The sequence below is a fragment of the Nansenia antarctica genome (assembly GCF_963989245.1).
Source record: "Nansenia antarctica genome assembly, chromosome: 2".
Classification (NCBI taxonomy): domain Eukaryota; kingdom Metazoa; phylum Chordata; class Actinopteri; order Argentiniformes; family Microstomatidae; genus Nansenia; species Nansenia antarctica.
Window position 1 is genome coordinate 51850344 of NC_137675.1, and position 26602 is coordinate 51876945.

Here is a 26602-nt window from a genome sequence, read left to right on the forward strand (position 1 = left end):
GAAAATGAGGGTAGACTAGATGACGAGGACATCTGGCGAGGACCAGAGAACCAATATGTCCTGCCTAACTCCCTTATGTCCATTATGATTCAATTGTATCATGGTTTAGCTCATGATGGATCACGCAGGACATTTGAGAAAATGAGTAAAACCTGGTGGCATCCCAAGTTGCGAGGGAACATTAGTGATCACGTGAAACGATGTGTCACATGTTTGACTTGTAATACGGGGCCTACATTGAAGGTCCCTTTGAGACAACAGCCAAAAGCTCATGCTCCATTCGCTAAGATTCAGTTAGACTTTTGTGGACCTTTCCAAAGGTCACAAGGGAAAAGCTATCTGTTGGTAGTGATCGACCATTTTACCAGATGGACAGAAGCCTTTGCGACTGCGGCTAACGATGCAAAAACAGTTGCCAAAATTCTACTGACTGAAATCATACCAAGATTTGGCCTTCCATGTTCTGTGGACTCTGATCAGGGAACCCATTTTTCTGGTAAAATCTTCAAAACTGTACTCAAAGCGTTAGGCATCAAACAACGGCTGCATTGCCCATGGCACCCCCAGAGCAGTGGCCTAGTAGAACGCTGCAATCGCTCAATCAAAAACAAAATCAGGAAGGCCCTCTTTGCGTCTCCGGGGTTATCTTGGGTGGATGCTCTTCCATCTGTATTGATGTCACTGAGAGCAATGTGTAACCGAACATCTGATCTCTCTCCCTTTGAAATGTTGACAGGTCGGCCGATGAGGACACCTGGAGATCTCTGCCTGGCGGGTGGTGAATTACATGTTATGGGTGACAGATTGCTAATGTACTGCAAGACTCTTTCTCAATCTCTTCCCAGGTCCCCCTGCAACGACGACCTCCAGGCTCCAGCTGCAACGGGCCCCGACGTTAATATTGGGGATGAGGTTTTTGTGAAACAAATGGTTAAGAAAGGACCTTTCAAACCCGTATGGTCAGGACCATACTTAGTTCTGTTAGTAGTACCATCAGCAGTGAAACTACAGGGAATTAGAAGTTGGATCCACAAAAGTCAGATCAAGTTAGCTCCTTCTGCACAAACTGCAAGCGCAGCGCCCGATCCTCTGCCTCTAGACGAACCTAAATTTGACATTTCGTCTGGTCAGGGCAGTGGGGAGGAAGATTAGATACCTTTTTTGGTGACATTACAAGTTGAGGAAAATTTAGCTCTACTATAATCCTATTGGGGGCCTTTAAAACGTTTTTTTTTATTATTAATAAAAATAAATAAATTTATTTTTCTTTTGAACTAACTAACTAATAAATTGTATAAGTTGTATAACTCTTTCTACTTTTTTTTACCATTGTGTAACCATTTGGTAATTTGGGTGCATTGATGCCGTTACACCCAGTTGGAAATATAGAGTGTTCACAATACCTGCTTCTCAGCGGAGAAGCACAGGCCCCCCCACTCTCTCCGACCGAGATTTGGATACGTACCGCACAAATTGTGTGGCGTGCCTTGACTTCCTCTCTTCGCAAAAGGAGGGAAACCTCTATTGGACAAGTTTGCGAAGATCGAAAGCCAAGAAAATGAAACTTTTATGGTGGCTGGAGGCTATCCTCCTGTTAGGAATGTTTAATCTACTAAAAACGAACCTGACTGAACAAACTAATCTGAAAATGAAAGAGACTAATGACGACATGACAGTAGAAGACCTACAATTGACTACATTAGACCCTCTAGAGACAAATATCCAGACTGAAGTTATGGTACCAACTACAGTTAACACAGCTGTTAAGATACAGAGTAACAGTGTCAAGCAAGTATACCGTTAATGGAAGAAGAAATGTGGTGTAGAAAAGAGAGACCAAACTATGTGTTTAAAGATATACTCACTAGAAAACTCCCCTCAACATACTGTGACCCTACATTAAAGGAGTGGCATTTTTATCATGATGTTAGCGATGCAGTACTCACATATGGGGTAATTGTAAAGGAAGCCAGATACACTTTGGTAGTCCATTTGATTTATAAAGAGCCTATCTATATCTTCGTAGGTCCCGATAACTCTACTTGGGGTAATGATACAGTACCATTAGAAGGTTGTTTCCTAGGTTCATCTGTAGTTCATCTTTTGATTGAGAGCTCCAGATGGGAAAAAGCCCCAGAATGGGAAACAATATTGTACCATGTGTACTATGGTCAGTCTCCAAGGAAATGTCATATGATAGGACCCTCAGGGATAGTTCCAAAAGATATTAGGGCTAAAAATGCTAGTGCTAAAATGCCCAATCCTGATTGGGTTGAGTATTGTCCAGAAGTTAAACCTATTACAGCTCCTGGCTTAGTTAAACACTCTAGATGGTACACTATGTACCCTCTTAGCATATTACATGTGTTTGAGGCAAAACTAGATATGGACCTTTCACCTTGGCTAAAAATGTGTAAGGAATTCTCTAGTCTAACTGATGAGATTCACAATCTTTATGAGAAATTGCTCACCCGTCTTCCTCGCTGCTCAAGCAAGAGAAGGAAAAGATCAGCCGAGGGTTGGGTGGGGGCAGGACTAGGAACTTATAACACATTTGCTCAAGCTATATCTGAATACAATCACAATTGGGTAGAAAGTGAACTTGTCCTTGCTGGTGAGTGGGTGAATCGGGCGGCCAGTGCAAATACAAATGGCGCCTCGAGTTTGGCTAATGCAGCACGATACAATTTGGGCATGCTTGGTGAGGCTGTAAAGGTTATCAGCAGGAGTGTTGATGTTTTCAGAATGCGTTCAGCAGGATGTTGGAGAGAGCAGAGCGAGAGCAGCAGTGTTACCGAGCGGGACAGGCCACTATTGCCGAATGGAACTCTATGATTACAGATCTGAAAGATGGGTATATCCCGTCGGAAATCGCCGGCCAACTCCTGGCTGCAATAACACTTCCGGCTCCATGGCACATTGTGGGGGAGGTTCTGCCGGTATCAAGAGTTTGTGCTGACTCAGAACACACTCTGAGGGGTGTGATTACATTTCCTCTAGTTCGCGGCCCTGGATACACAGTACGCCGTGTAACTGCTCTCCCATTTCCCTGTGGGGACCACTATCAACACTGGTGTAGATGGCTTATGGAAGCTTATGTAGATGAGAGCGATAACCTGTTTGACAGAAAACATTGTCAACAAGTAGGCCTAAATGTATTTTGTAATGGCGCCTATGTTTCCAAAATTAATATTTCTGATTTCTCCACTGGTTTTGAAGTGACTAAAGATCTCCCAAACATTCGGCCAGTTCAGATATCACACACTCACTGGTGCGGGACAGGTGAAGTAATTATTAATGATAATTATTGCTCTATAAGGCCTGTTTGTGTTTCCCCAAACCCTCGTTCTTTAACATATATGGGACAATCTCTTTTGCAGACCTTGCATATTCCTAACATCTACTTGGAACCGCATAATTGGACAGTAGGCACAACATACGAAATGGATGACATATTGTTAACTCTAAGTGATAATATTAAGAATCATGTATTGATGACTGGGGTTACAATTGCTAAAGCTAAAGTTGAAATTGGAACAGCTGAAAAAGGCTTTAATGACGCTAAAGGTTATGTGCAAACAGCCAAGAAACATTATGCTGTCATTAAGACATTCCAAGCGGGTCATGCTATTATTGGAAGCGGAATTCCATTTGGAAAAATTTGGGTTACGGTGGCACAGATCATTTGGGCCTCCTCAATCGTTACTCTTATTATGACTTGTTATATGTACCATAAACTTAAGAAGTTAGTTGCAGACATGAGAATGATTAGTATGAGACAGTATATGCATATTTAGATTTAAAACATATTTACCTGCATATCTATCTTGTAAACGTTTGGTAACGAAGACGAACATAAAGGAATTTAAGTTTTGTGTGCCTGATTCATTTTGGTCATGTTTTTATCTGTTTTGATATGTTTGACTGTTCAGCTAGAATTCATCAGCTCTCCTCCTAGATAGAAAGATTACTGAAGGAAAACTAACTCCTGCTGAGGGACTGACGGGGGTATCCTTGGAAATGAAAGGGTTCTTGGGGACATATGAGCCTCAGGAATGTTTGCATTCACAAGATGCTGATTGACCTGTGAGGTACTCAGTGAAGACGGACCATCCCTTCCCCTATTTTGGTTTTCCTGAAGTAAAGTAAAATGTCTGATATCTCAGAATTTTGGTTTAAAAGGAGGGAATGATGGGTAATGGCTGAAAGTTAAGCTATGTTTTCATCTAGTTGTGGTTTTGTTATATTTCACTAAACACTATAGATTGTATTTTGTATAATGTGTAATGTGTAAGTCACTAAGTGGTTCCACATGTAAACTCTCCCTAGCAAGTTGACAAGCTTTATTTATGTCATTGAACTGTGATTGGACTTCTCCCGAACTGTGGTTGGGGCCTCTATCATCTGTTGTTAGAGAGGGCCCTAAGACAGACCATGACTTTACTAGAGAGTTACGACCACTCTAACGGTGATCTTTGACCTGATGTGTCTCAGTGTCCAGCATCTGTGTGTTACCTAACAGACTCGAACCATCTACTTAATATTCATATAGGAATGCTTATGTAATAGAGCGTGTACAAATCCTATAGGCTGAATAACAGTTATTTGTCTCTGAAGACTATAAAAAGTCATGTATGTGAACAAATACTTTGAAGACTGTATCTTGTACCTCTTCCCGACCGGTCGTATTCATTAAACTGAGAAGGTGATTTCTGAGTCTGTCGTTTGTAATCTGTATCTTCAAGACCATCACTTTTGATAAAATCCCTACAGTAGTCCACAGGTAGGAGAACTAGCGACCTTTGAAAGTCTCCTATCGTCAACATTTGCCGTCCGCTTGGGTCGCGGACACGGTTCCTGGTCATCCAGAGGAGTTCCTTGAGAGTCATTCTTGGACAGCCATCTGGTGCCCGCTCCACCTCAACATGGGCTCTACCTCCATGACTTATGATCTCCTCTGGTTCATCATCATCCTCATCATCAGATATGACCATCATGGCTGCAGCAGCATGATTCATAGACACCCTCCCCCGAGGAGCCATGGAGGAAGAATGACCTAAGAGCATAACAATAGTCAAATAACATGTTATAGCATTTTCACATTTATTTATTTTTAGCTTTTTTCTATCCTTTATTTATTTTGGTGTCCCATTAAAAAAGCACATTATTTTTAAGTTGTTACTATATCTTTTTTTAATTCCACCCCATACAATTCTTTAGAAAAACATTTCTAGTATCAAAGTGAACAAGTCATTCACTAACCAAACAAAATTGATCTAAAGGTCAAGGCCCAGCTTGAGGAAGGGACCTCCTCTTCCTCTTCCTTCACCACAATCTGGCAAGAGGCATTGCGCTGCTGGCACTCCACTTCCTCCTCTTCATCATCACTGCTTATCACCACAATCTCCTCAGGCACATCATCGTCATCATCATCAGATATGATGATGAAGGGTGGAGCAGCATGATTTCTAGACACCCTCCCCAGAGGAGCCACAGTGGAGGAATGACCTAAGAGCATAACAACAGAACATAACATGATAAAAGCATATTCACATTTATTTGTGTGTTATTTATTAGTGGTTTATAAATGCCTCATGGATGAAAGTTATTATAAAGTGTTAATGTGTGTTAATATGTTAACACATTGTTTCTTAATAAATGTAATTACTTACCAAGTTGTCGTTGCACTTGTCGTTGCATTTCTATGAAACAGCAAACTCGTGATGGTGAATATATCAAAAATCGTGTTAAAGTCGTGTTGTTGTGATACACCTGAACTCTCTCTCTGTAGCTTTTATAGAAGTAGAATGATGTTGCCGAGCAACAGTATTTAAAAATTAACGTTTACCGACCTGCCCCACATGCGCTTGGCGGATTCCTGCTCCATTGCTTTGCTGGAGCCAGCAAAGTTTTGGGCGCAGGACTCGGTGTGTTCCTCCTTCCAGGTCTTGTAGTCCTCCTTGGTGACCTTTTTGTCCTTGACAGCCGTGGCTTTGAGGACACAAGAGTGGCAGTAAGTTGACAGCACCTCGTAGTCGATGACTAGCCCGGTGAGGATGTCAATACAGACCCCGATGCCATAATGTGAGGAGAACCCCCTCTTCTGCCAGGTTCCGTCGAATGATACAGAGACGTCGATGACAGCGTCCGGATCCTCCTGCAGGAGCTCTGCCACATCTGGGTCGGTGTCGGCGTAGGCCTTCCGCATCACCTCTCTGGTCTTGTAGAGGCTCTCAAGACCTCTGTTGGTCTCTACGGCTGAAATAAAAAGCAAAGCAAATCACCAACTCTTCATCTGAAGTTTTATTGATAAAACGTAAAGATGAGAACAAAGAGACTGATGCATTTTATTTCCATTATGTATATATATATATATATATATATATATATATACATTGTTTGTCTTGGCCCTTAACCCAGAGTGTTGTGCATATTATTCTGGCCACTGAGCTGGTGTACATCCTTCAACAGGTCTGCAATCTGTTCCTGCTGAAGGTAGCGCTAGCGAGCTGCTCCTCACGGACCATCAGCATGTTCCCCAGGTCGTTGACGGAGCCCTTCCACAGGGGCCTCCAGGTAGGCCTCTGGTAGCGACGGGGACTGCATTTTTTGCAAGAAAAAAAAGAAAGAAAAAAAACCGATGAGGAAGTGGAGGAGGAAGAGGATGGCCTTCCTCACTCCATTGGTCAACAATGGTGATGGGCCAGGATGTAGGTGTTCCGAGGAGAGGCCTCCTCTTCCTCGCCTTCCTCTGGCTCCTCTTCCTCCACCTCCCCCTGCATTGTTAAGCGCATCAAGCACGACCCGTCTAGCTCTTGGGCTGCTTCTTTGCATTGCAACGCGAACACTCCTACGCAGGATCGTGCTGATAACGCGAAGGTCGCGGGTTCGATACCCGTACTGGCCACCATCTATAACAACTCCCCCTCCTACTTATGGGAAACGGTTGTGTTATCACAAAAAGGGATAGCGAAATAGCGAGCTGCTCCTCACGGACCATCAGCATGTTCCTCAGGTCGTTCACCTCGGCCTGCAGCTGTGCACTCTGGTCCTGGCTCTGGACGATCAGGCGTTTGGCCATCTCCAGCTCCTGCTCCGTCACCTGCTCCACCCCCAGACGCAGCTCTGACAACTCCTGGGCATGCTGGGAAAATGTGACCATCCTCCCCAGATCCTCCAGAGGTAATCCCTGTTCAGCATCCACAAGAGGACGGAGCCCTTCCACAGGGGCCTCCAGGTAGGCCTCTGGTAGCGACGGGGACTGCATTTTTGAATAGCATCAACATTTTCCTCCACGTCCACTTCACCACTCTTTCTCTTCTCTCTGGCCAAGCGGAGCTGCATCTGCCTCTTTTTGCTGAATTTTACTTCCATCTTATGTTTGTTTTCTTATCGTCTCTAACTTCTCTAACTTCTCTAACTTCTCTAACTTCTCTAACTTCTCTAACTTATCTAACTTATCTAAATTATCTAACTTATCTAACTTGTCTCTAACTTATTAACTTATCGTCGTTTTCTTATCCTCGTAACTCCACTGAATCAATCGTAACTCCACTGAGTCAATCCTTCCGCGTCACATGGGACACGAGAACCAATCACATTCGAGAATTCTCGCATCAACCAATAGGATCGCGTATTTTCAAAAAATGCAACCTATCTATTTTAGTGATTGGTTGCTGATACAAGGGGCGTTGTATATTTTTTTTGCGACCATTTTTACCGAGAGAAACAGATCTATCCAACGAGCCCAGGGTTGCCATATTTCAGGCCCTGTCCACACCTATACGTTTTTTTGATAAACGTTTTTGGTATATAAAAATATTACCGTCCACACCAGCATGTTTATAAACAATGTCTGTATCCACATGCATACGCATGAACGCAATATAAACGCTGTCATTGAGCATTCCACACCAGTAGTCGGCGATATAATATTATCCCCATAGCCCCGCTGGCCAATCAGACGCCTCTGTCTCTCTATCCGCTTGTTAAGTCTGACGTCAAAAGTGACGTTTAGCCATTTCCGAGTCCAAACCAGAAATTCCCCGCACCAGAGTACCTGTGAACTACAGCGGTAGAATGACAGTTTAATCGTTTTTTTAGACTCTGATCTATTCATACAACAAGGGACACAGCACTTTTCCGTTTTCTCCATATTGTCAGGGTATTTGAGCCTCGGAAAAGCGCTATATAAATATAATTAATTATTATTATTTCGGCATTTCGAAGACAGAGCCTCAGCCAACGTTGGACCCGGAAACACGTCACGACTTAACAAGCGGATGTTCTCGATCATTAACCTTGCATTTATATGTAAACAGGTTAAAAGTCCAGTTAACAGTGAAAGAACTAGAAGCACTTTGTACACATGCATTTTCCTCGCTTGTGTAGTGTAAGGTGATCAACTTCTCCAGAATTGATTTAATTGAGTCGTCACTTACAAGCGAGTCCGTTTAATCTCAACGAGACGTCCTTGATATAACTTCTAAGATAAAAGGATCCAATCAAATATTCCGCACCACTACTGAACTGTTCTTTAAGAGAATATTTATTCGAGCACATCTGCAAACAATAATATCAGCATACAATAGCATTTCATTCCATGGAAAGGGGTCTTATCTAGCTTCACCTCCACAGACCAGGATTAGCTGGTTAACTGCAGAAGTTTCACCGGAGAAGAGCCCCCCTTCGCCTGGGACCACAGTCTTTATCTATTTTTCTTAACATTTTGGGATGGGCTGTCCCTCTTGGTAGGTTTTATGGTAAACGTCTGTTTTATGTCTGAATGTGGCGTTCGACTCCTTTCGGTGTCCGTGCGAGTGTGTTATCTTCTTCTTCTGACCCCCCGGTCGTTTGTCATGGTGGGAGTGTTTGGACACTCTGTCTGCAACGCTATCCTGAACAGCCTAGCACGACCTTAGACACACACACATTCTAATGTTTTTTTAAGGAACCAGTAAGCATATGCACACAGTTATGTTTTTAGAATGCACAGATATTTTGATAGTTATTTTGGGTGTATTCTACATACGTTCTAAAGCACTAATTGGCCAGTTATTTAATCTTCAAACACATTCCTTCCATGACCAGGTCTGTATGGTTCTATGTCCTTATCAGGATCGCTTGTGTAAACATCACTGTTGCCAGGCCCACAGACTTCCCATGACTTGGGATTCGATTAACAAGTTTAAAATACAATATTGAAGAATAGACTTATCATTAATCATTAGTTATGATAGTATAAAATGAGTATAGGAAGATAGGATATCATAACAGCAGGTACAAAATGGTTGTTAGTACATAGGTAAAAATAAGCAATCTACAGGCGGTTTGAACCACAACACTTTCTCCCAGTCAGGAGCCCCTTCCCCCCACGTCACTCAAAAGCAGAGCCTCTCTTCCATGACTCTGTGAGACTTCACCTGATCCCAGTCACATATTATTTAAATGAACACACAGTATTTAATACAAATCCCTAACAGTAGCCTCGACCACCGTTGCCTGTTGTAAACATAGTAGTTACTGGTGCCAGGATATGGATAACGTTGGAGGGAACAGCAAACAGCTGCAGTGCGCATGATCATAGAAATCTACGCGACGTGACAAACACAAAAAGCACGGTCTATCTCGTCCACACGTCAAAAATATACGGCGAATATACAGCGTTTTTAAACATCTTCGTTTTCAGAGGGCAAAAACTCGTTTGCGTCTGGACGAACCCCCCAAAATGAATATAAAAATCCACGTTTATCAAAAAAACGTATAGGTGTGGACAGGGCCTGACAGCAGCCGTTTCGGTAAAGCTGTGCGTAAAGTACTAACTTTTGGCGAATTTTTGAGGATTTTACAGACACATGCACCACAATCAAGTAAAATAAACAACCAAATGTGTTTTTGTCGACGTTTTATTGTCACTAATATGAAAGAAAACATGTTTAGGAGGCAAAAGAGCACCTCATTTCAAAATCGAACGGAAAAAGGGAAAATTGCAGAGGGAGCCAGACTGTCGGTGGGGGATGGATGACGGGCTGATTACGGACAGGTGTCAGTGATGACGGGCTGATTACGGACAGGTGTCAGTGATCAGACTCGTTATCCTGCTGGTCTATTTAACCTGTGTGTGTTTGTTCCCCCGGGAGAGTGAAGGAGACGGGGGAAACCTGCTGAGGTGTTGGAGAGAGACAGAGAGAACGAGAGAGAGCTGTACTTGTTCTTTATTCTTTATTATTTAGAAAAGACTCGCTCAGCACGTCAGTGACGTTGCTGAGCCGTGCTGTACGCCAATTAAAAACATATTTACAGCCGTTCCTCTGTGCCTAGAGACTCCTACAACAACTGAGTTGATTCAGTGAAGAAGTCCAATGCCAGTTGAGCATCATTGAACTTATAGTAACATGACATCAATTCTACTTCTGAGTCAAACCTGCCAAGAAAGATGGCTCATTAAAATGTTTGAGATTTCTTCTCAAGGCCACATGAGATTTGTTATTTTCTAAGCGAATGCTTCTGATACCCACCTAATTCAAAATACGAAATAAACCTAATTCAAATACTCCACTGGCTACAATTTTGTCAACTTTATTGCTGAAAATCAGATCAATCAATCAACACTTTGAGCTGTCCTTGAAATCAGGCCTAGTGGGTCTCAACTAACAATTGAGGTTCGGTTTAGGTTCCCACGAACATCTGAGATTGAATTAAACTAATTTAAGTTAAAATCACCAGTTATAATAAGCTCATCGCCTGTATATTGGGCAAGTAGATCCCCAAGTGCTTCAACAGAATCCTTTCCAGCAGATGGAGAACAAACAAGATAGCCTGATAAGGCAATATCAGTGTCAGATATACTGATTCTTTTGAGCCATGATTCACTCGAAACAAGAATATCTGGGTCGGTTTGTAGTACAAATATTTAAACCTGATCTAACTTTTGATATAAACGTCACGAGATGAAACGGGACCTAATAATAGGATGGGAAGTTCGCAGGCATGTTGATTAGACACAGCTGAAGTGGGTTAGCTGATGAGCGAACTAGTCATGGGATTGGCTGTTGTACCCTTTAAAAAAAACTGGGTTTAGGTGAGAGAGTGAGAGGAGAGAGGGGAAAAGGATTACGTGTGTTGATGTGAATGGACTGTTGGTGATGTTCTCTTGGCGTGAACTGTGAGTGAGTGGCTAGTATTATTGCCACACTATTAACCAGTGTTACGACCCCATATGTGTTCTAGTGGATACGGGGTGTAACAATTAAATAAAACCGGGGGGACAAGAATCAGAGGTGAAGGGAAATAAAATAAACAAGATTTATTGTACAAAGGAAACACAAACAGGTTTCCGTGAAACTCTTAACTGAAAATTACTCTATAAAAAAGGAGAGTGAATGAATCTACACTATTAAATAAAATAAAACAAATATTATAATTATTATTATAATTATAATTATTTGGCCACGAATGTTGAACTTTTGTGTTCCCCTATCACTCCCACTGTTTTGGAGTAGCGGTGGCTAAATGCATGTGTGCAGACGGATGCTATTGTTTTGACAGGCCATTTTCACATAGGGGGGGTTGATGTGGGCCTCAGTCAATACCACTAGATGGCAGCATTACCAAACCCATGTGAATGACATCACCTCAAACCTCTCTGTGTGAAGCATGACACCTCCAGAGACTGGGAGCCAGACTGCTACCACAGTGCTTGTGTTGCTGCCTCCCTAAGTATGTGGGGGCAGAAATCATATCATTTAGCTCCAATATGAATGCAAGTATATGCATCATGTTGAGAATGGTACACATTGCCCATAGAGGTTGCAATATCTATATATTTCATGGGTTGTCCATCCTTTTACATGTCCACTATCTGAACGGAATCAGGACAGTTCAGGCTACACCTTACAGTTTTTCTCTATCGCTTTACAGTTTTTCTCAGTTGCTAAAACACTAAACCCCATTCTCAACCAAATTCTCAGTGCAGGGCTTGACGCTTACCTTTTCCCCAGGTAGCACTGTGCTACCATGTTGAAAAATTTAGTAGCACACCAAGAATTTCAGTAGCACAATGAAAATTGCGCAATTTTCGTCAACAACGACAACAAATTATCATAATCATAAAATATCAAAATGATCATAACCGGCTCTTGGCCGTAATAAAAATGGAGACTCACACAATGTAAAGGGGAAGTAAGAATATTAATTTCAGTTGGCCCACGGTTCGGTATGAACCTCGGTTTTTGGGTCACAGTCCGTTTTTTTTTTTTTAAATGCTACTATTTATTTACAAACTGTTACTTTATTTTGCTTATACTTATGGAACTTTAACATTTAGACACATTCCAGAATATGACTGGTAAATTGTATAATATAAATATATATAAACAAAAAACACTTTCAAATGTAAAAAAAATACATAAACACTTTCAAATGTGACTTGCTGTTGACTGGAACTACGGATCATAAGCTTTCAAATGATGTGTCATACATTGAAATCCGAAAAAAGATGAAGTTAGAGTCATTTGAATGTTGTTAGACGTCAGGCACATATAGGGTTAACCTCTTTGTAATGAAACCGGAAGCAAACGCTGCTAGCAGCTAGCAGCTAACAAAACACAGCGCTACGAACTATGAGAGCTGTATCCCATATACCCATTATGCGCATTTTAAGCGCATATAGGACTCGCGTGAAGCATTTCTGCGACACGTGTTTCTGTTCACAGTTTTTATTCCCTCATCGCTTATACACATAAGTTTGACTGCGCATGACAGTTCAGCAGCCTTTTAGTCGCACTGGTGCGATTGAATGTATTTCCAAGTCGCACAGAAATATATTCACTCGCAAATGCGACCAAAACAGTCGCACTGTCGAGCCCTGCAGTGGCCTAAACTCATTTGTCGAATCAAACACTCTTTTGGCCAAACCTTCAACACTGTTCAGGTACTTAGACACAATTTGCAAAACTCATCCGCTCTTTGTTGCCAAACCTTAAACACATTCTTAGTCACTAAACACATTTCACACTGTGATACACTTGTGTTGCAAAATTGTGAACACTGGCAGCAGAATGTGAACACAACTCCAACACAGTTGTCATCTGTTACACACAACAACTCAACATTTAACACACATGTTTCTAATGATGTGATCAGACCAATTGGGCAGGGTAAAAGTCAGTTCAGAGTGCACAGGTGGCACATGTGCATCCATCTACAATGGACGGAAACATACAGAGAGGCAGAGGAGGAAGAGTTCTGCACTTTTCTCCCAACAACAAGAAGCACTCATTGTTGACATGGTCCTTCAAAATAATGCCATCCGACTCTGTGAAATCCAGCAGAGAGTGATTGAAGACAATGTCAACCTTGATGGTGTCCTCACATGCAACATTTACTGATTGTAAGTCGCTTTGGAATAAGGCGTCTGCTAAATGCCAAAATCTAACCCTACACACACTTTCAGCACTGATGCTTCCAGTACAATTCTATGCTCCAGTACAATTCTATGCTTCAGTACAATTCTATGCTCATAGGCCTACTGTTACTGTAGGCTAGTAGTTGCAGTTGCTACGTTTACGGTACTGTAAACTAGGATATTCTTCATACTGAAATGTCACTTTGTGCCGAAACAAGAAACCAGAGCAACATTTTTGTTCAAGCATTGAATCGTATTAAAGTTCACAATATTAACATTTTCGAATCTTGAACGTAACTCTACTGTCGACTCCCAGGTCCACTAATCGATCCATTGCAGACAGAGCAGCGGGACATCGAACTCTCACCAACTTGACAGGGTCAGACATGGCTTAATCGAGCATGGAAATTAGTTTGTTTCTGCAGATGACCTTCTTTACACATCTTCCGCTGTCATTTTCAGTCGATTGGGGGACAAATGTCAAATTGATTATCACGAACGGTGACTATATTTCTAAACATATGCTAGAATGATACTATAGGCCTGACAGTAATCGAACAATAAGAACCCAGTGTTCTATAATGCTGGTCCGGTCATTAATTAAGAATGGGTCACAGTGTAGCTGGATTGACTAGCTACACCGGTGTTACATTGTAACATTGCAAAATAGCTTCTATTAAATGTTCAGTATGCATGCCATTACTCCATTGCAAGGCACATTATCGTTGCAAGGGAAGTGACTAATGCACGCGCCCTTTTCTCTTTGGTTGAAAATGATTGCATTTGCATTGAGGAGGTTGACTCCATGTGGGGTAAGCGGAACATAACATCAGTCTAATAGTGATATTGATCTGCCTGTTAGCTTGAGTAGTTAAAACAAAGAAGGTCTGGATCCTCTCGGCTATTATTTGGAATCAGATGTACCACATCAAAGCCCTAATGAGACATGCATTACTGCCACAATGCCCTATCAACAACACTATCTTTCCTATTCCCAGGGTCCCACACGGCGATCTCTGCAGCAGGTGGTCCGAGTGTCCAACTGCCCAGTGAATAGACAATGTGTTTACACCAGCTCCTACATGACAAGCTTCCTCAGTTCTACTGCTCCCCAGACTACCAGCCTCCAACAGGCTGCTGAGCCACAGACCACTGAACTGCTCTGCCGCTCGTCCCTGCCAGGGTCAGCCAGGGGCCCCAGAGAGAGTGGACACGGAGAGGGACCAGAAACGCCTCAGTATGAAAGTCCTCACTCAGGCGCCCAAGCCCGCACTGTACCTGGGCTTATCTGGCCTCATTCCATTCCTAGCCGCCCCTGTCTTTATGGCCGTGACACAGTCCTACTACCCTGAGGTGGCCTATGCACAGGTGGTCTACGGGGCCTGCATCGTGTCCTTCCTGGGCGGGGCCCGCTGGGGGTTTGCCCTGCCTGAAGGAAGCCCGGCCCAGCCTGACTGGATGAACCTGGGCAACAGTGTGGTGCCCTCCCTATTGGCCTGGATGGCGTTGCTGTGCAGGGACAACATCACAGAGGGAGCCCTGCTGGTCGTCATGGGACTGGGCCTCTCCCTGCACTACGACCTGGTCCTGCTGCCCGGATACCCTGGCTGGTTCAAAGCCATGCGGACTATCCTCACTCTTGTGGCTACCTTCTCCTTAGTGGCCACACTGACACTGAAGAAGATGTGTCCAGAGAAAAATATCACGGCGCTTGAGAATTGACAAGCTATAGTGGCTAGGGAGCTTTCAATAATGACAAAGACCAGACTTTAGTAGCTGTATTTAAGTTGCACTGCAGTGAGATCTCAAAAATCATTGTGACTGAAAAATACAGTGTTTCTCATTGGTTTGGCTGCAAAGGCTCACCTGAGCCCAATACACTTCTGTAAAAATGGATTATGTAAAATAAAGATATAATAAAGACAGAGAGAGACATTTCATAGATATGTGTTTTCATTTAATCAATGTGCTACTGATGACATTGAAGTACATCAATGTGTGAGGGCTAAAATATAAATTAACTTTGTTATCTAGTGATGTTGCTGAATGAAGGGGATAAAAGCTAATAATTCCAACCTCAGTGTTTTAAAACAGTGTTTACTGACTAAAAAGGCACACATATTTACAGTTATACAATGGCTGCATTTCAGCCAACGAGCATTGCATTTGAACATAAATACTGAGTAACCAGTACCAATTAATGCCACTTTTAAAACATTTCAACATCAGTGACTGTTTTTGGAATGGAATGGAATGGAATGGAATGGACTTTATTTGTCATTGCTACAGTACAGGTACCAAACAACGAAATTTAGGAGGGGTGGCTCCCCTGGTGTTAGGAAAGGGAAAAACAAAAACAAAAAAAAACATTTTAGAAAAAGCATAAAATCACAAGAAGGTAAGGAGCTGGTTTACATCAATAAAGGCTATGTACACAATCCACTGTACTATACTGCACAGATAGTCAACTAGGGTTGTCATATTGCACAAGAGTATTTTTTCACATTATTTTAAAGTGTCACAGTTTGCAGGCTTGAAAATGTACATGTTTGTGCCTCAGCACTAGCTGCCATACAATCCGTCCGGACTGTCCTGGGCCCAGAACTTAGGCCTTTTCTGTGTTCAGGGCCTTGACGGCCCTGTGGTAGAAGCAGTCCTTCAGTCTGTTTGTCTTAGCGGCCGGGGTCCTGTACCTCCTGTTCGAGGGCAGCTTGACAAAGTGTACGTGCCCAGGGTGGGTCGGGTCCCTGGAGATCTTGGAGGCCCTCCTGAGACAGCGTGTGTTGTACAGCTCCTCCAGAGAGGGGAGGGGGGCGCCGGTGATCTTTTACAGAAGACGTAGCCTCAAATGCACAGCAAAGCATTTTCAATAACAATTTCACATGAGGACCATATAATGTAGCTTAAAGTAGCTTCATGTCAAGTAAGTGGGGTACAAGGTTTAATACGTCTCAGTGTAAACAACTTAGAGTAATAAGCCCCTCAAACACATTGCCATCTACTTTCAGTCCAAAATGTAACGGATAACCCACTTGAAATTTAGAAAACAGTTTTGGTGTTAATTGCACTGTGAGAGATTAAAGGTGGGTCAAAATAATATATAAGTCAAAGTGCACAGGTCGATCAGTTCATATCATGTCAGAGAAAAGAGTGACATTCTCATGAACATCTTGGAGCACCACTGTATGACGAAATGGTGCAAAGAGACTTCTCTCTGTCAATTGAGAGCCATATCTTCACTCATTGAAATTAGGCTACATCCTGAAAGTGCCACAGTTCAGACACACTTGCTAAAAGATCACAGTGCACAATAGAAGCAATTTACCTTGCAATCAAGACACACTGACACACCTCAGAGTAACTGACAGAGTGCTAGGTTGCCATTTTGGCTCAGTGTTCAATGTACAATGTCTAGTTCAGCAATATCAGCAACAAACAATCAAACATTCTGTAAATCCACCATCTCAAAGCCTACGGAAACAAGTGCTATTTGACTTTGAACAGCAAATTCCTCTACCAAGAAAAAGGCCCTCCGTTTGTGCTCTGTAAGATGCTGAGCATAATGTCTTGTACATGATCAAGTTTCCACTGTAGCTCACACTTCACTGGCTGGCTGAGGGTACGATGTGTGTGGTCATGGATATGGGAGGTGGGCAAGTAGATTCTACTGTGGCGTCCTGCCACTGTACAACATCTAAATCCATTGCTGGTGAAGGCCATGTTTCAAGCGAAATAGTAATAATGTGTTGGAGGAGGACTCTTCTGTGATATGGCTCTGGATGGAAACAGTGGACCTGTCTCTCAGAGGACGGCCACCCCTCCATCACAGCGGCTGGTGATCATGTTGCCGATCTCAGTCCAGGTGTCCAGGTGGGGGTCATAGATCTCCACTGAGTCCACAGTCACGGGTGGTGAAAAGTCTCCGCTGGTGGCCCGCCCCCCAACAGCGTAGAGCAGACCATTTACGGCTGATACGGACACCCCCGCCCCCGCCACCGCCATAGGTGCCACCTCCACCCACTTCTCCTGTGGAAGGAAAGACACATTATGGTTAAAAGACACACAGTCACAGTCTTTGTACTAGTCAATAATACATGCTCATCTATTGCGATTCATAGAAAAAAAACATCTTTGACATAAATATCTCAGCTCTCTAACCTTTTAGTCTATCTTTTAGTCAATTGGGTAGACTCTGCGGCTTTATCTAAGTATACAGGCACCACCCTCCCCTCTATAGGCGACCATCATTTAGCATGGGCCAAGTCAGTTAACATGTATTTTGTGAAGTATCCCCTTCATGTTATTGTTCAGTCAAAGGTCAATGTCCAATACACTAACTAATTGTACTAATTGTGAAGCCTTCTGTGTGACAGCAGAGACAGACACCAGACAAGACAGACAGGCTCCAACCTCCTCAGGACAGTACTTCTCCACCGTCTCCAGGGAGCCCAGCGCCTTGTTCCAGCCTCCCACAGCGTAGATGCAGTTGTTGAGGCAGGCCACGCCCACGTAGGCCCGTTGTGTAACCATGACAGGCAGCTCGCTCCAGCGGTGGGAGATGGGGTCGTACATCTCGGCCGAGCGCAGCTCCATCCTCTTGTCACTGAGACCCCCGATCACGTAGATGAACCCTGCAGAGCGATCAAAGGCCACACAGATCTAGTTGGTTCAGAGGACCTTCCTAACAATAACATTACGAGTGTTCATTAAGATCAAAGGGTAAATATGGTGTGAATATGGTATTACATTTTGCTTGTACATGTACTATATATATATATACATTTCTTCTTATTCTTCTTATTTTATTTGTTTTTAATTATCACTGAATAAGCATGCTAGTCTCTAAATCATAGGTTCCTTAGTGATCTCTGGGAGAGCCTAACCCTGTAACTCGCAGCAGCCAAAATAGAATCGTGGAACCGCCATGTTTCCGATGATCTCCCACTTGTTCTCTGCCGGGTCGTAGCGCTCCATCGTTTTCCCAATCTCCGATCCGATCCAACCACCTGCAAGAGCACAGTAGTGAGGTCACATGATACTCTATTCACATCTACTTCCATGTACTGCATGTCCCAAGTGACAGGCTGGTGTTTACCTAGTGCGTAGAGCGCCCCGTGACAGGGGCAGACGCCAACTCCACAGCGTGGGAAATTCAAAGAGGCTACTGCCGCCCACTGCTTGGTCACTGGGTCATATCTCTCTGTGCAGTCGAATATCATGGAGTCCTCCCTGCCTGGGCAATAGCAAACAGAAAGCATAATTATATTATGTCAAATGGAAATTCCACTGTGAAATATCGACATGTCAAACATGTATGCATACAGTATGACTCTGATTGCATTATGGCACTTGTACATCGCTTTTGTTTTTACTCATGAACTTGAAGGACCACCATCTGTTGATTTCCACACTGTATAACGAAGTTGTTCTACTTCTACCTCTCACAGACAGACAGACAGACAGATAGACAGACAGACTGAGTGCACTGTCTCACCTCCAACCACGTAGACCATGCCCTCCAGCACGGCCACACCCAGCCCACTGCGGGCCTGATGCAGGGAGGACACAGTGGTCCAGTATTGACTGAAGGAGTCAAAGCGCTCCACACAGCTGAGGGCTCTCCCGTCACACCAACGGACGCCCTGCAGCCGAGTGTAGCCTCCTGAGAGGGCGAAACCAGAAGAAACCAGCTAGAAATAAAACAAGGTTAAGTAATACAATAAACAATAAAACACTGGCAAATACAGATGCATTAAAATACTAACAGTCAGAGAGGGGAGAGAGACAGAGGAGGTAGGGGTGAGGAAGAGCGGAGGTGAGGGATAGCGGGGGTAGTGGAGCAGGGGTACTTAAAATGAGGCAGTGATGGGTTATGGGATGGGTGAGAGACGGTGATCAACAGGTGCATTGATCGACTATGGTTCGCTGCAGGATTTGTTTGAAAGCAGTGAGTGAGGTGAGGGCGGTGAGTTTGAGGGTGTTTTGTAAGGTGTTCCAGTCGTGTGCTGCAGCGAACCGGAAAGCGCTGCGCCCGACAACATTACGGGCTTTGGGGATGGTGAGTCGGACAAGATCACTGGATCTTAGAACGATGACGGGGCGGTGAGAGAGGTGCAGAAGGGATGAGAGGTAGAAAGGTGTTTTGCAAAGTATGGACTTGTAGATAATATGAAGCCAGTGACAGAGCCGTCTGCTGTGAAGAGATGTCCAGTCTACAAGGGTGTACAGATCACAGTGGTGAGTTGTGAAAGGCGCACCAGTGGCAAAACGAATGGCGGAGTGATGGAGTGTGTCGAGTTTCCTAAAGGGCAGACTGAGATGCCATCCTATAGATGGTATCGCCATAGTCGAATATGGGCAGGATGGTCATCTTGACAAGGTTATGTTTGGCTGCACGGGTGAAGGAGGCCTTGTTCCGGTATAAAAAGCTTAGGCGAGCTTTGACTTTTGTCTGCAGGTGCTTTATGTGGGTGGTGAAGGAAAGGGATGAGTCCAGCCAAAGGCCAAGGTATTTGTAACAAGAGACAAACTCCAGCTCGGAACCGTCAACACAGAAGATCTTAGGGGGGCTGCTGACACGATGTCTCCGGTCGCAAAGAATGCACTTTGTTTTTTTGGTGTTGAGGAGAAGATGGAGGCGATGAAAAGACTGCTCAATGGAGGTGAGGCTGAGTTGTAGAGTGGAAGCCGCAGAGTGGAGTGAAGGGCCTGCACAATACAAGATGGTGTCGTCAGCATAAAGATGGATCTGGGATTTGCCAGCATCTTTTGCTATATCATTGATGTAGATTGAGAACAACGTTGGTCCCAAGATGGAGCCTTGAGGCACCCCTTTAGAGAGGGTGAGATGGTCTGACAAGATATTTTCAGTCTTCACTTGCTGAACTCGGTCAGTTAGCTGGCAAACCAGTTGCAAGAGTTTGTCGAGAGACCAATGTTGGAGAGCCTCTGTAGAAGGATGGAATGGATGACAGAATCAAAGGCCTTAGCTAGGTCGATAAAGGCAGCGATGCAGACCTGCTTGGAGTCCAAGGAAGTGAGAATGTCATCCATAACTTTCAAGGTAGCTGTAATGCACCCGTGGCCAGGCCGGAACCCAGACTGCATGTTGGACAGGATGTTGTTTGAGGCCATGAAGTGGCTGAGCTGTTTGAGAGCCAGCTTCTCCAGGACCTTGGCCAGGCACGGCAAGATGGAGATGGGCCTGTAGCAGTTGGGGTCGGAGCTAGAGCCACCTTTAAAGAGGGGAAAGACCAGCGCGGATTTCCAGTCAGGAGGAAAGACAGACAGCTCAAAAGACATGTTGAATAGCCGTGTGATGGGAGCGGAAATGACAGGTGCAGCAGCTTTCAAAAACATGGGTTCGAGCCCATCAAGGCCAGCAGACTTGTTTGAGTCTAGCTTGGTTAGCTCCTCTAAAACCTCTGAGGTCAAGACAGGTTTAAAGGAGAAAGCGTCACAGCTGGAAGGAGGAGGAGAATGTGATGAAGCAGCAATGGGGGGAGTAGCTGAGAATACATGGGCCGAGTTGACAAAGTGATGATTAAAAAGCGAAGCCATGTGAGACTTGTCAGTGACAAGTGTCACCAAAGGTCATTGCACTAGGAAGATGAGGGGAAGTGAGTTTGTTTTCCATGGCTTTGACCGTTTTCCAAAACATCTTGGCGTCAGAGCCACAGGATGCAAATTTGTCCAAGAAGTAACTGGTTTTGGCTTTTCTGACAGCCTGAGTGCTTTTATTTCTACACTGCCTAAAGGCAAGCCAGTAAGCAGGAGACTGGGTGGAACGAGCTTTCCGCCATAAGGTGTTCTTCTGGCGGATCAACTCAGCCAAGTCATAGGAAAACCAGGGGCTGAAGCGATCCTTTATCCGTGATTTTATGAGTGGGGCGTGTTTGTTGATGATCTGATTAAAAGTTATCTTAAAATAGGACCAGGCGTCATCCACAGTGGAGACTGAATTAATTCTGTCCCAGTTTTCTGCTGCAACATCGTGGAGAAAGGCACCCAGCTCAAACTTCTTCAGAGAGCGCTTGGTTACGATCACTGATGGTCGCTTGATTGAGGAGCCAGAGCGTATGCATGCAATGGCACAGTGATCACTCAGATCTTGACTGAAGACACCAGATTTATAATTAGAAGGGGCATTCGTAAGGATGACATCAATCAGCGTGGCAGATGAAGGGGATTTCTGATTGTGTCTGGTGGGCTCAGATATGATTTGGGAAAGGTTCAGAGCATCGAATTGCTGCGTGACTACGTCTGGGGGGTTGAACATGTCCCAGTTGAGATCACCCAGGAGGACAAACTCAGAGGAAACGTGTGGGGCCAGGAGTACACCAAGTGCAGTTAGGGTGCAAGCTGGGGCAGAGGGTGGTCTGTAGCAGACAGCGACAGAGAGAAAGAAATTGGAAGACAGTTTGATCCTTAACACTAGCAGTTCAAATTGTTTGGGGACAGACTTGGAAATTAAGATAGAACATTGCAGATGGTCTTTAACAAACAAAACTACACCACCACCTTTGGTGGCTCTGTCCTGGCGAAAAATGTTGTAACCTGGTATGGAGATGTCTAGATTGAAAACACTGTTCTTAAGCCATGATTCTGAAATGGCTAGAACATCAGGAGTAGCAGTGTGTGCCCAGGACTTTAGCAGGTCTAGTTTGGGTAACAGGCTACGGATGTTAATGTGAAGAAAGCCCATAGACTTGCGATCACAAAAATCATTGAATGACAGGTCAGAGATGGCATGATCAACAATAGCTGGGCCTGGATTGGGATGTACATTACCAGAGATGAAAAGGATGAGGCTAATCAAAATGCGACTAAGTATGGAGCCATAGCATTGCTTAAGATGATTGTTATTTTTCATGGGGGGTTTGGCATGGATTGGGAGAGGAGGGTCAATAAATTGCTGCAACAGTATGAAGGAATACAATGGAGAGCATGGCACAGACAGACTAGGAAGACATGTATTCTTTGTAATACAGAAAGTGGAGACATCTCTGGGCAGTAGACTGAAATCAAGCGTGCCACCACCATAGGAAACTATGGCTGGCCTGTGTAAACGCCCGGGTGCAACCTCAGGAGATTGGGCCAGAGTGAGCAGACAAGTAACCAGCAGTGTAGGCCAGAAGGCCACAGGAAAATACATGCCAACAAACACCGGAACCAAACAAAAGTTACAGAAATTAGCAGTCCTCAGTTCAGCAAGCCAACTGATTGGCTAACTAACAAGTAGCTAGCAGCAGGTAGGTAGCAGCCAGGAGCAGGTGGGTAGCAGCAGAGAACAGGTAGCAGCAGAGAACAGGTAATGAAGCTAGAAGCAGGGAACAGGCAGCGTAGCTTGCAGCACAAAAAAGTCAAAAGCATTTGATCCTATCTTGTAGAATTCTCAATTGCAATTTGATATTAAATGCATCAAGATACGTTGTTATTGTAGTAATTCCCCTTTAGCTTCAACACGTGCCTGATCAATTGAGAAGTACCACTACAACTCAATCTGATGACTGACCTATGGCTGGGATTGTCGTTTCCCTTTGGGGTAGTCGTAGTGACATTCGTGGAAGCAGGAGTCAAGGTTGTTGCTTTAGCAGGCGGCACATGCACCTTGAATAAAGAGGAGACCATCAGGGGAATATTCTGTCAACATCGCTTAACGAAGTCTCATGAGACTTGTCAAAATAGGCCTGGATTTCCCTTTAGCGACGTTGATGGAATACCACCCAGGTTTTTGAGTTCCAACAGTACAATTATCCTTTGGAATTATTGGAATCATTGAAGGATTATTTGTCTTCATTAGCCCTGTCCGGACGGCATATACATTACCTGAGGACCCTGGTAATATTTGTTTACCCTAGGACCCCAGTGATTTTAATGACCGATCCGGACGGTAATAAAAGATCTCCATGCATGTTTGCGTTTCGGGTACAAGATGCCATTTATCCTCACAGAAGAAGAAGCTGTTCCCGGATGTTTTCGTCAGACCCACAACACAACGCAGCGGTTCTTTCAGAAAAGTTACTTGTCAGACATGGCGCCTAAAACTCGACACTGGACCCGAGAGGAGACCTTATGTCTCATCTCAGTGTGGGGGGAACCACGCATCCAACGCCTTTTCGAGCAATCCATCCACAACCACAACATTTGGGATGAAATCTACAAGCAGGTCTGTGACAAATCTCCGTCGGTAAAGACGAGATTTGAAACGACGAAGTGCCGTGAAAGGATCGAATACCTCAAAAAAAAATACAGAGAATGCATCAAGCACAACAGGAGCATGTTTGCGTTTCGGGTACAAGATGCCATTTATCCTCACAGAAGAAGAAGCTGTTCTAACTCCCATATGTCTGATAACTGATGCTAACAACGGGGCTGATGCTACCTTACTCACAAAACAACAAATAACTGTTTGGCTATCCTAAGTAAACAACACAAAATCCTAGTATACAACACATGTAACTCACTAAAACGTACCCAAGAACACAGCAGAAGGTCTGTCTGCAGACGACTGTCCCAAGAATAGTGAACTGATGTGGAGATCAATGTCTGAAATCCTGTTGTCTTCTGTCATCATCAGATTCGGAGTTCGGAGTTCCCGTTCGGAGTTCCCATTATGTATAGTCCAATATGAAGGAGTTCATTAATTGCCCACTGTCGATATTTCTGCCTGCTTATGAAATTCTGTTGATAGCATTTGAGAGGTTCAGCCTCCATCTTGTAAACTTGTAAACAAACGCAGGTGGCTACTTAAATACGGCTGGAGTGGGTGTGGCTACACACACTCTCACACTAAAACGAATAATACCCCCCACCCGACTTTGCTAACTAAATGTAGGTATTTAGTGAATGTAAAACTGTTGGATATGATATCGAGTGGGTTCTTCATCGCTTCGTTTGTCTAAACAAAAATGTACTTTACATATAAGCCCAGAGTCACGGCTGGGCTGTCCGAACTGTCCCACAGTTGCAGTGCTACTGATGGGGGTACCCATGGATAACGTTCATATGAGATACGAGTATGACGTAAGGAAACGGGTAAGGATTCCCCTCCCCTCCGATTTGAGCAACATGTGACTATTTCAGTAGCACTGTAGTAGAGAACAGTGGGGCTGTGTTGGCTAACATTATTTGGCTAGCTAGCTATTATTAGCAGTTCATCAACGAGCTTACCGGCGCAGCTTGCAAGACCTGGCTCTTCTGATCGATATGATCACTCTTCTTCTTATTATTATTGGTCGCCATGAGGGGATGACAGGTGTAGATAGTGAAGATTCAAGGGAGTCATTAATAATATCCCAAACCACATCCATATTTTAGTAGGGATCTAACTAATTAGTACCAGGTCACGATCGACGTGAAGCAGGCAGAGCCGTAATGATGTGCAGCGTCGAAACCGGAAATGCTAGTGTTTATATCGCGCACGAAATCATAAACCTGACATGTCAATCCGGACGGTAATAAAATTACCTGAGGACCCTAGGGTTTGCTGAAACACAGTAGGTATTTCCAGCCGGAATAATTACTGGGGTCCCTGGAGTAAATCACTGACATGGTCGGTCCGGACGGCATATAAATTACCGAATTACCCCAGGTAAAAAATGTATTGCCGGGGTCCTCAGGTAATTTATATGCCGTCCGGACAGGGCTATTGTCACACACCTTTGGGGGTTTCCTGACATTCTCCATGGCCTGGTTGACAGCTGCAAACTTGTTGGAGATGCAGGCAATCTTTTTCTGCAGGCTGTTGACTACACTCTCGTGTTTGGAATAGTCCATTTTGTCCACCTGTCACGGAGCTCCTGAAGGCTCTTGTCAAAGATTGTGAGCTTAAGTAGGCAACTCACCAGGTGCCTCAGATCACCCAATCAAGCCTCTGCCCAGCCAGGACCTGCAGCAACCAATCCATATATGGTATGAGCCCACAGCACATAGTGAGAGGGCTGCCACATCCCCCCCTCAAAAACCCAATAGTCCCCCCAATAACCAAATAAAAAACAACAAAAAATCATAAATTCCCAGTAACCTATGAGACATTCTCAGTCCTTTCTGCAGCAGCTGAGACTGTAACATGGCCTTTATGTTCATCCACGGAACACGGATAACAGATACACTGCTGATCAGTGCGACAGAACATCTTCATCACTTCATCATGACGAGAGCAGATCTTCTCCTGCAGTTGTGTGGAGGCTTTGACCAACTTGTGCTTCTTAAAGGCAGGAGATTCGTAGTGAGGCTGGAGGTGAGTCTCACAGTAAGAGGCCAGGCACACCAGACAGGACATGAGGGCTTTCTGCTTTCTCCCAGTGCAGACATCACACACCACATCTCCAGGTCCAGCATAACAGTGAGCAGGAGGAGCAGCTTGGAGTCCTGTCTTCTTCAGTTTCTCCACTAATTCAGCCAGTAGAGTGTTTCTCCTCAGAACAGGCCTCGGGATGAAGCTTTCCTTACACATGGGGCAGCTGTAGACCCCTTTGTGATCATCCAGATCCCACCAGCCCTATACAGCCCATACAGTAGCTGTGTCCACAGGGAATAGCCACCGGATCCGTCAGTATATCCAGACAGATCGGACAGCTGAAGGAGTCCATGCTCTCTGCCATGTTTGCTTCACACACGACCGCCGGTCGCCGGGGCGCTTTTACGGGCTGCTTCCTTGGGGCTTTGCCACCGGTGGACTTACGAGCGGTTTAGCGGTTTACGAGCAGCGTAGCTTGCAGCACAAAAAAGTCAAAAGCATTTGATCCTATCTTGTAGAATTCTCAATTGCAATTTGATATTAAATGCATCAAGATACGTTGTTATTGTAGTAATTCCCCTTTAGCTTCAACACGTGCCTGATCAATTGAGAAGTACCACTACAACTCAATCTGATGACTGACCTATGGCTGGGATTGTCGTTTCCCTTTGGGGTACCGTATTTTCAGCACTATAAGGCGCACCGGATTATAAGGCGCACCTTCAATGAATGGCCTATTTTAGAACTGTTTTCATATACAGGGCGCACCGGATTATAAGGCGCACCGGATTATAAGGCGCATAGAATAGAAAATACTGCAGTCAAACGTTTGACTGGGGTTGCGTTACGCCCAAGCTCCACCTACTGCGTTGCGTCACCTCTCCATCGGTGTTGTGTCAACTTCCCGTGGTCCATGCTCCACCTGAGCGTTCTCACCGTCAATGTTCTACCTGCTC

The 26602-nt window shown here is 44.2% G+C and overlaps 2 protein-coding genes across 2 annotated transcripts; one reads left to right on the plus strand and one right to left on the minus strand.

The window, feature by feature from the left end:
* Nucleotides 1–14210: 14210 nt before the first annotated feature.
* On the plus strand, nt 14211–15127 carry LOC308150255 (transmembrane protein 69-like; the record flags this gene model as incomplete). Its single annotated transcript, XM_080523106.1, has 2 exons — nt 14211–14217; nt 14505–15127. 2 exons carry the CDS (start codon nt 14211–14213, stop codon nt 15125–15127), a joined length of 630 nt encoding a protein of 209 aa, XP_080379232.1.
* A 2079-nt stretch (nt 15128–17206) lies between these two features.
* Nucleotides 17207–20707, minus strand: LOC308150256 (actin-binding protein IPP-like; the record flags this gene model as incomplete). The annotated part of the gene is made up of 6 exons (XM_080523107.1): nt 17207–17431; nt 17816–18036; nt 18289–18411; nt 18501–18630; nt 18892–19067; nt 20338–20707. 6 exons carry the CDS (start codon nt 20705–20707, stop codon nt 17207–17209), a joined length of 1245 nt encoding a protein of 414 aa, XP_080379233.1.
* Nucleotides 20708–26602: the final 5895 nt, after the last annotated feature.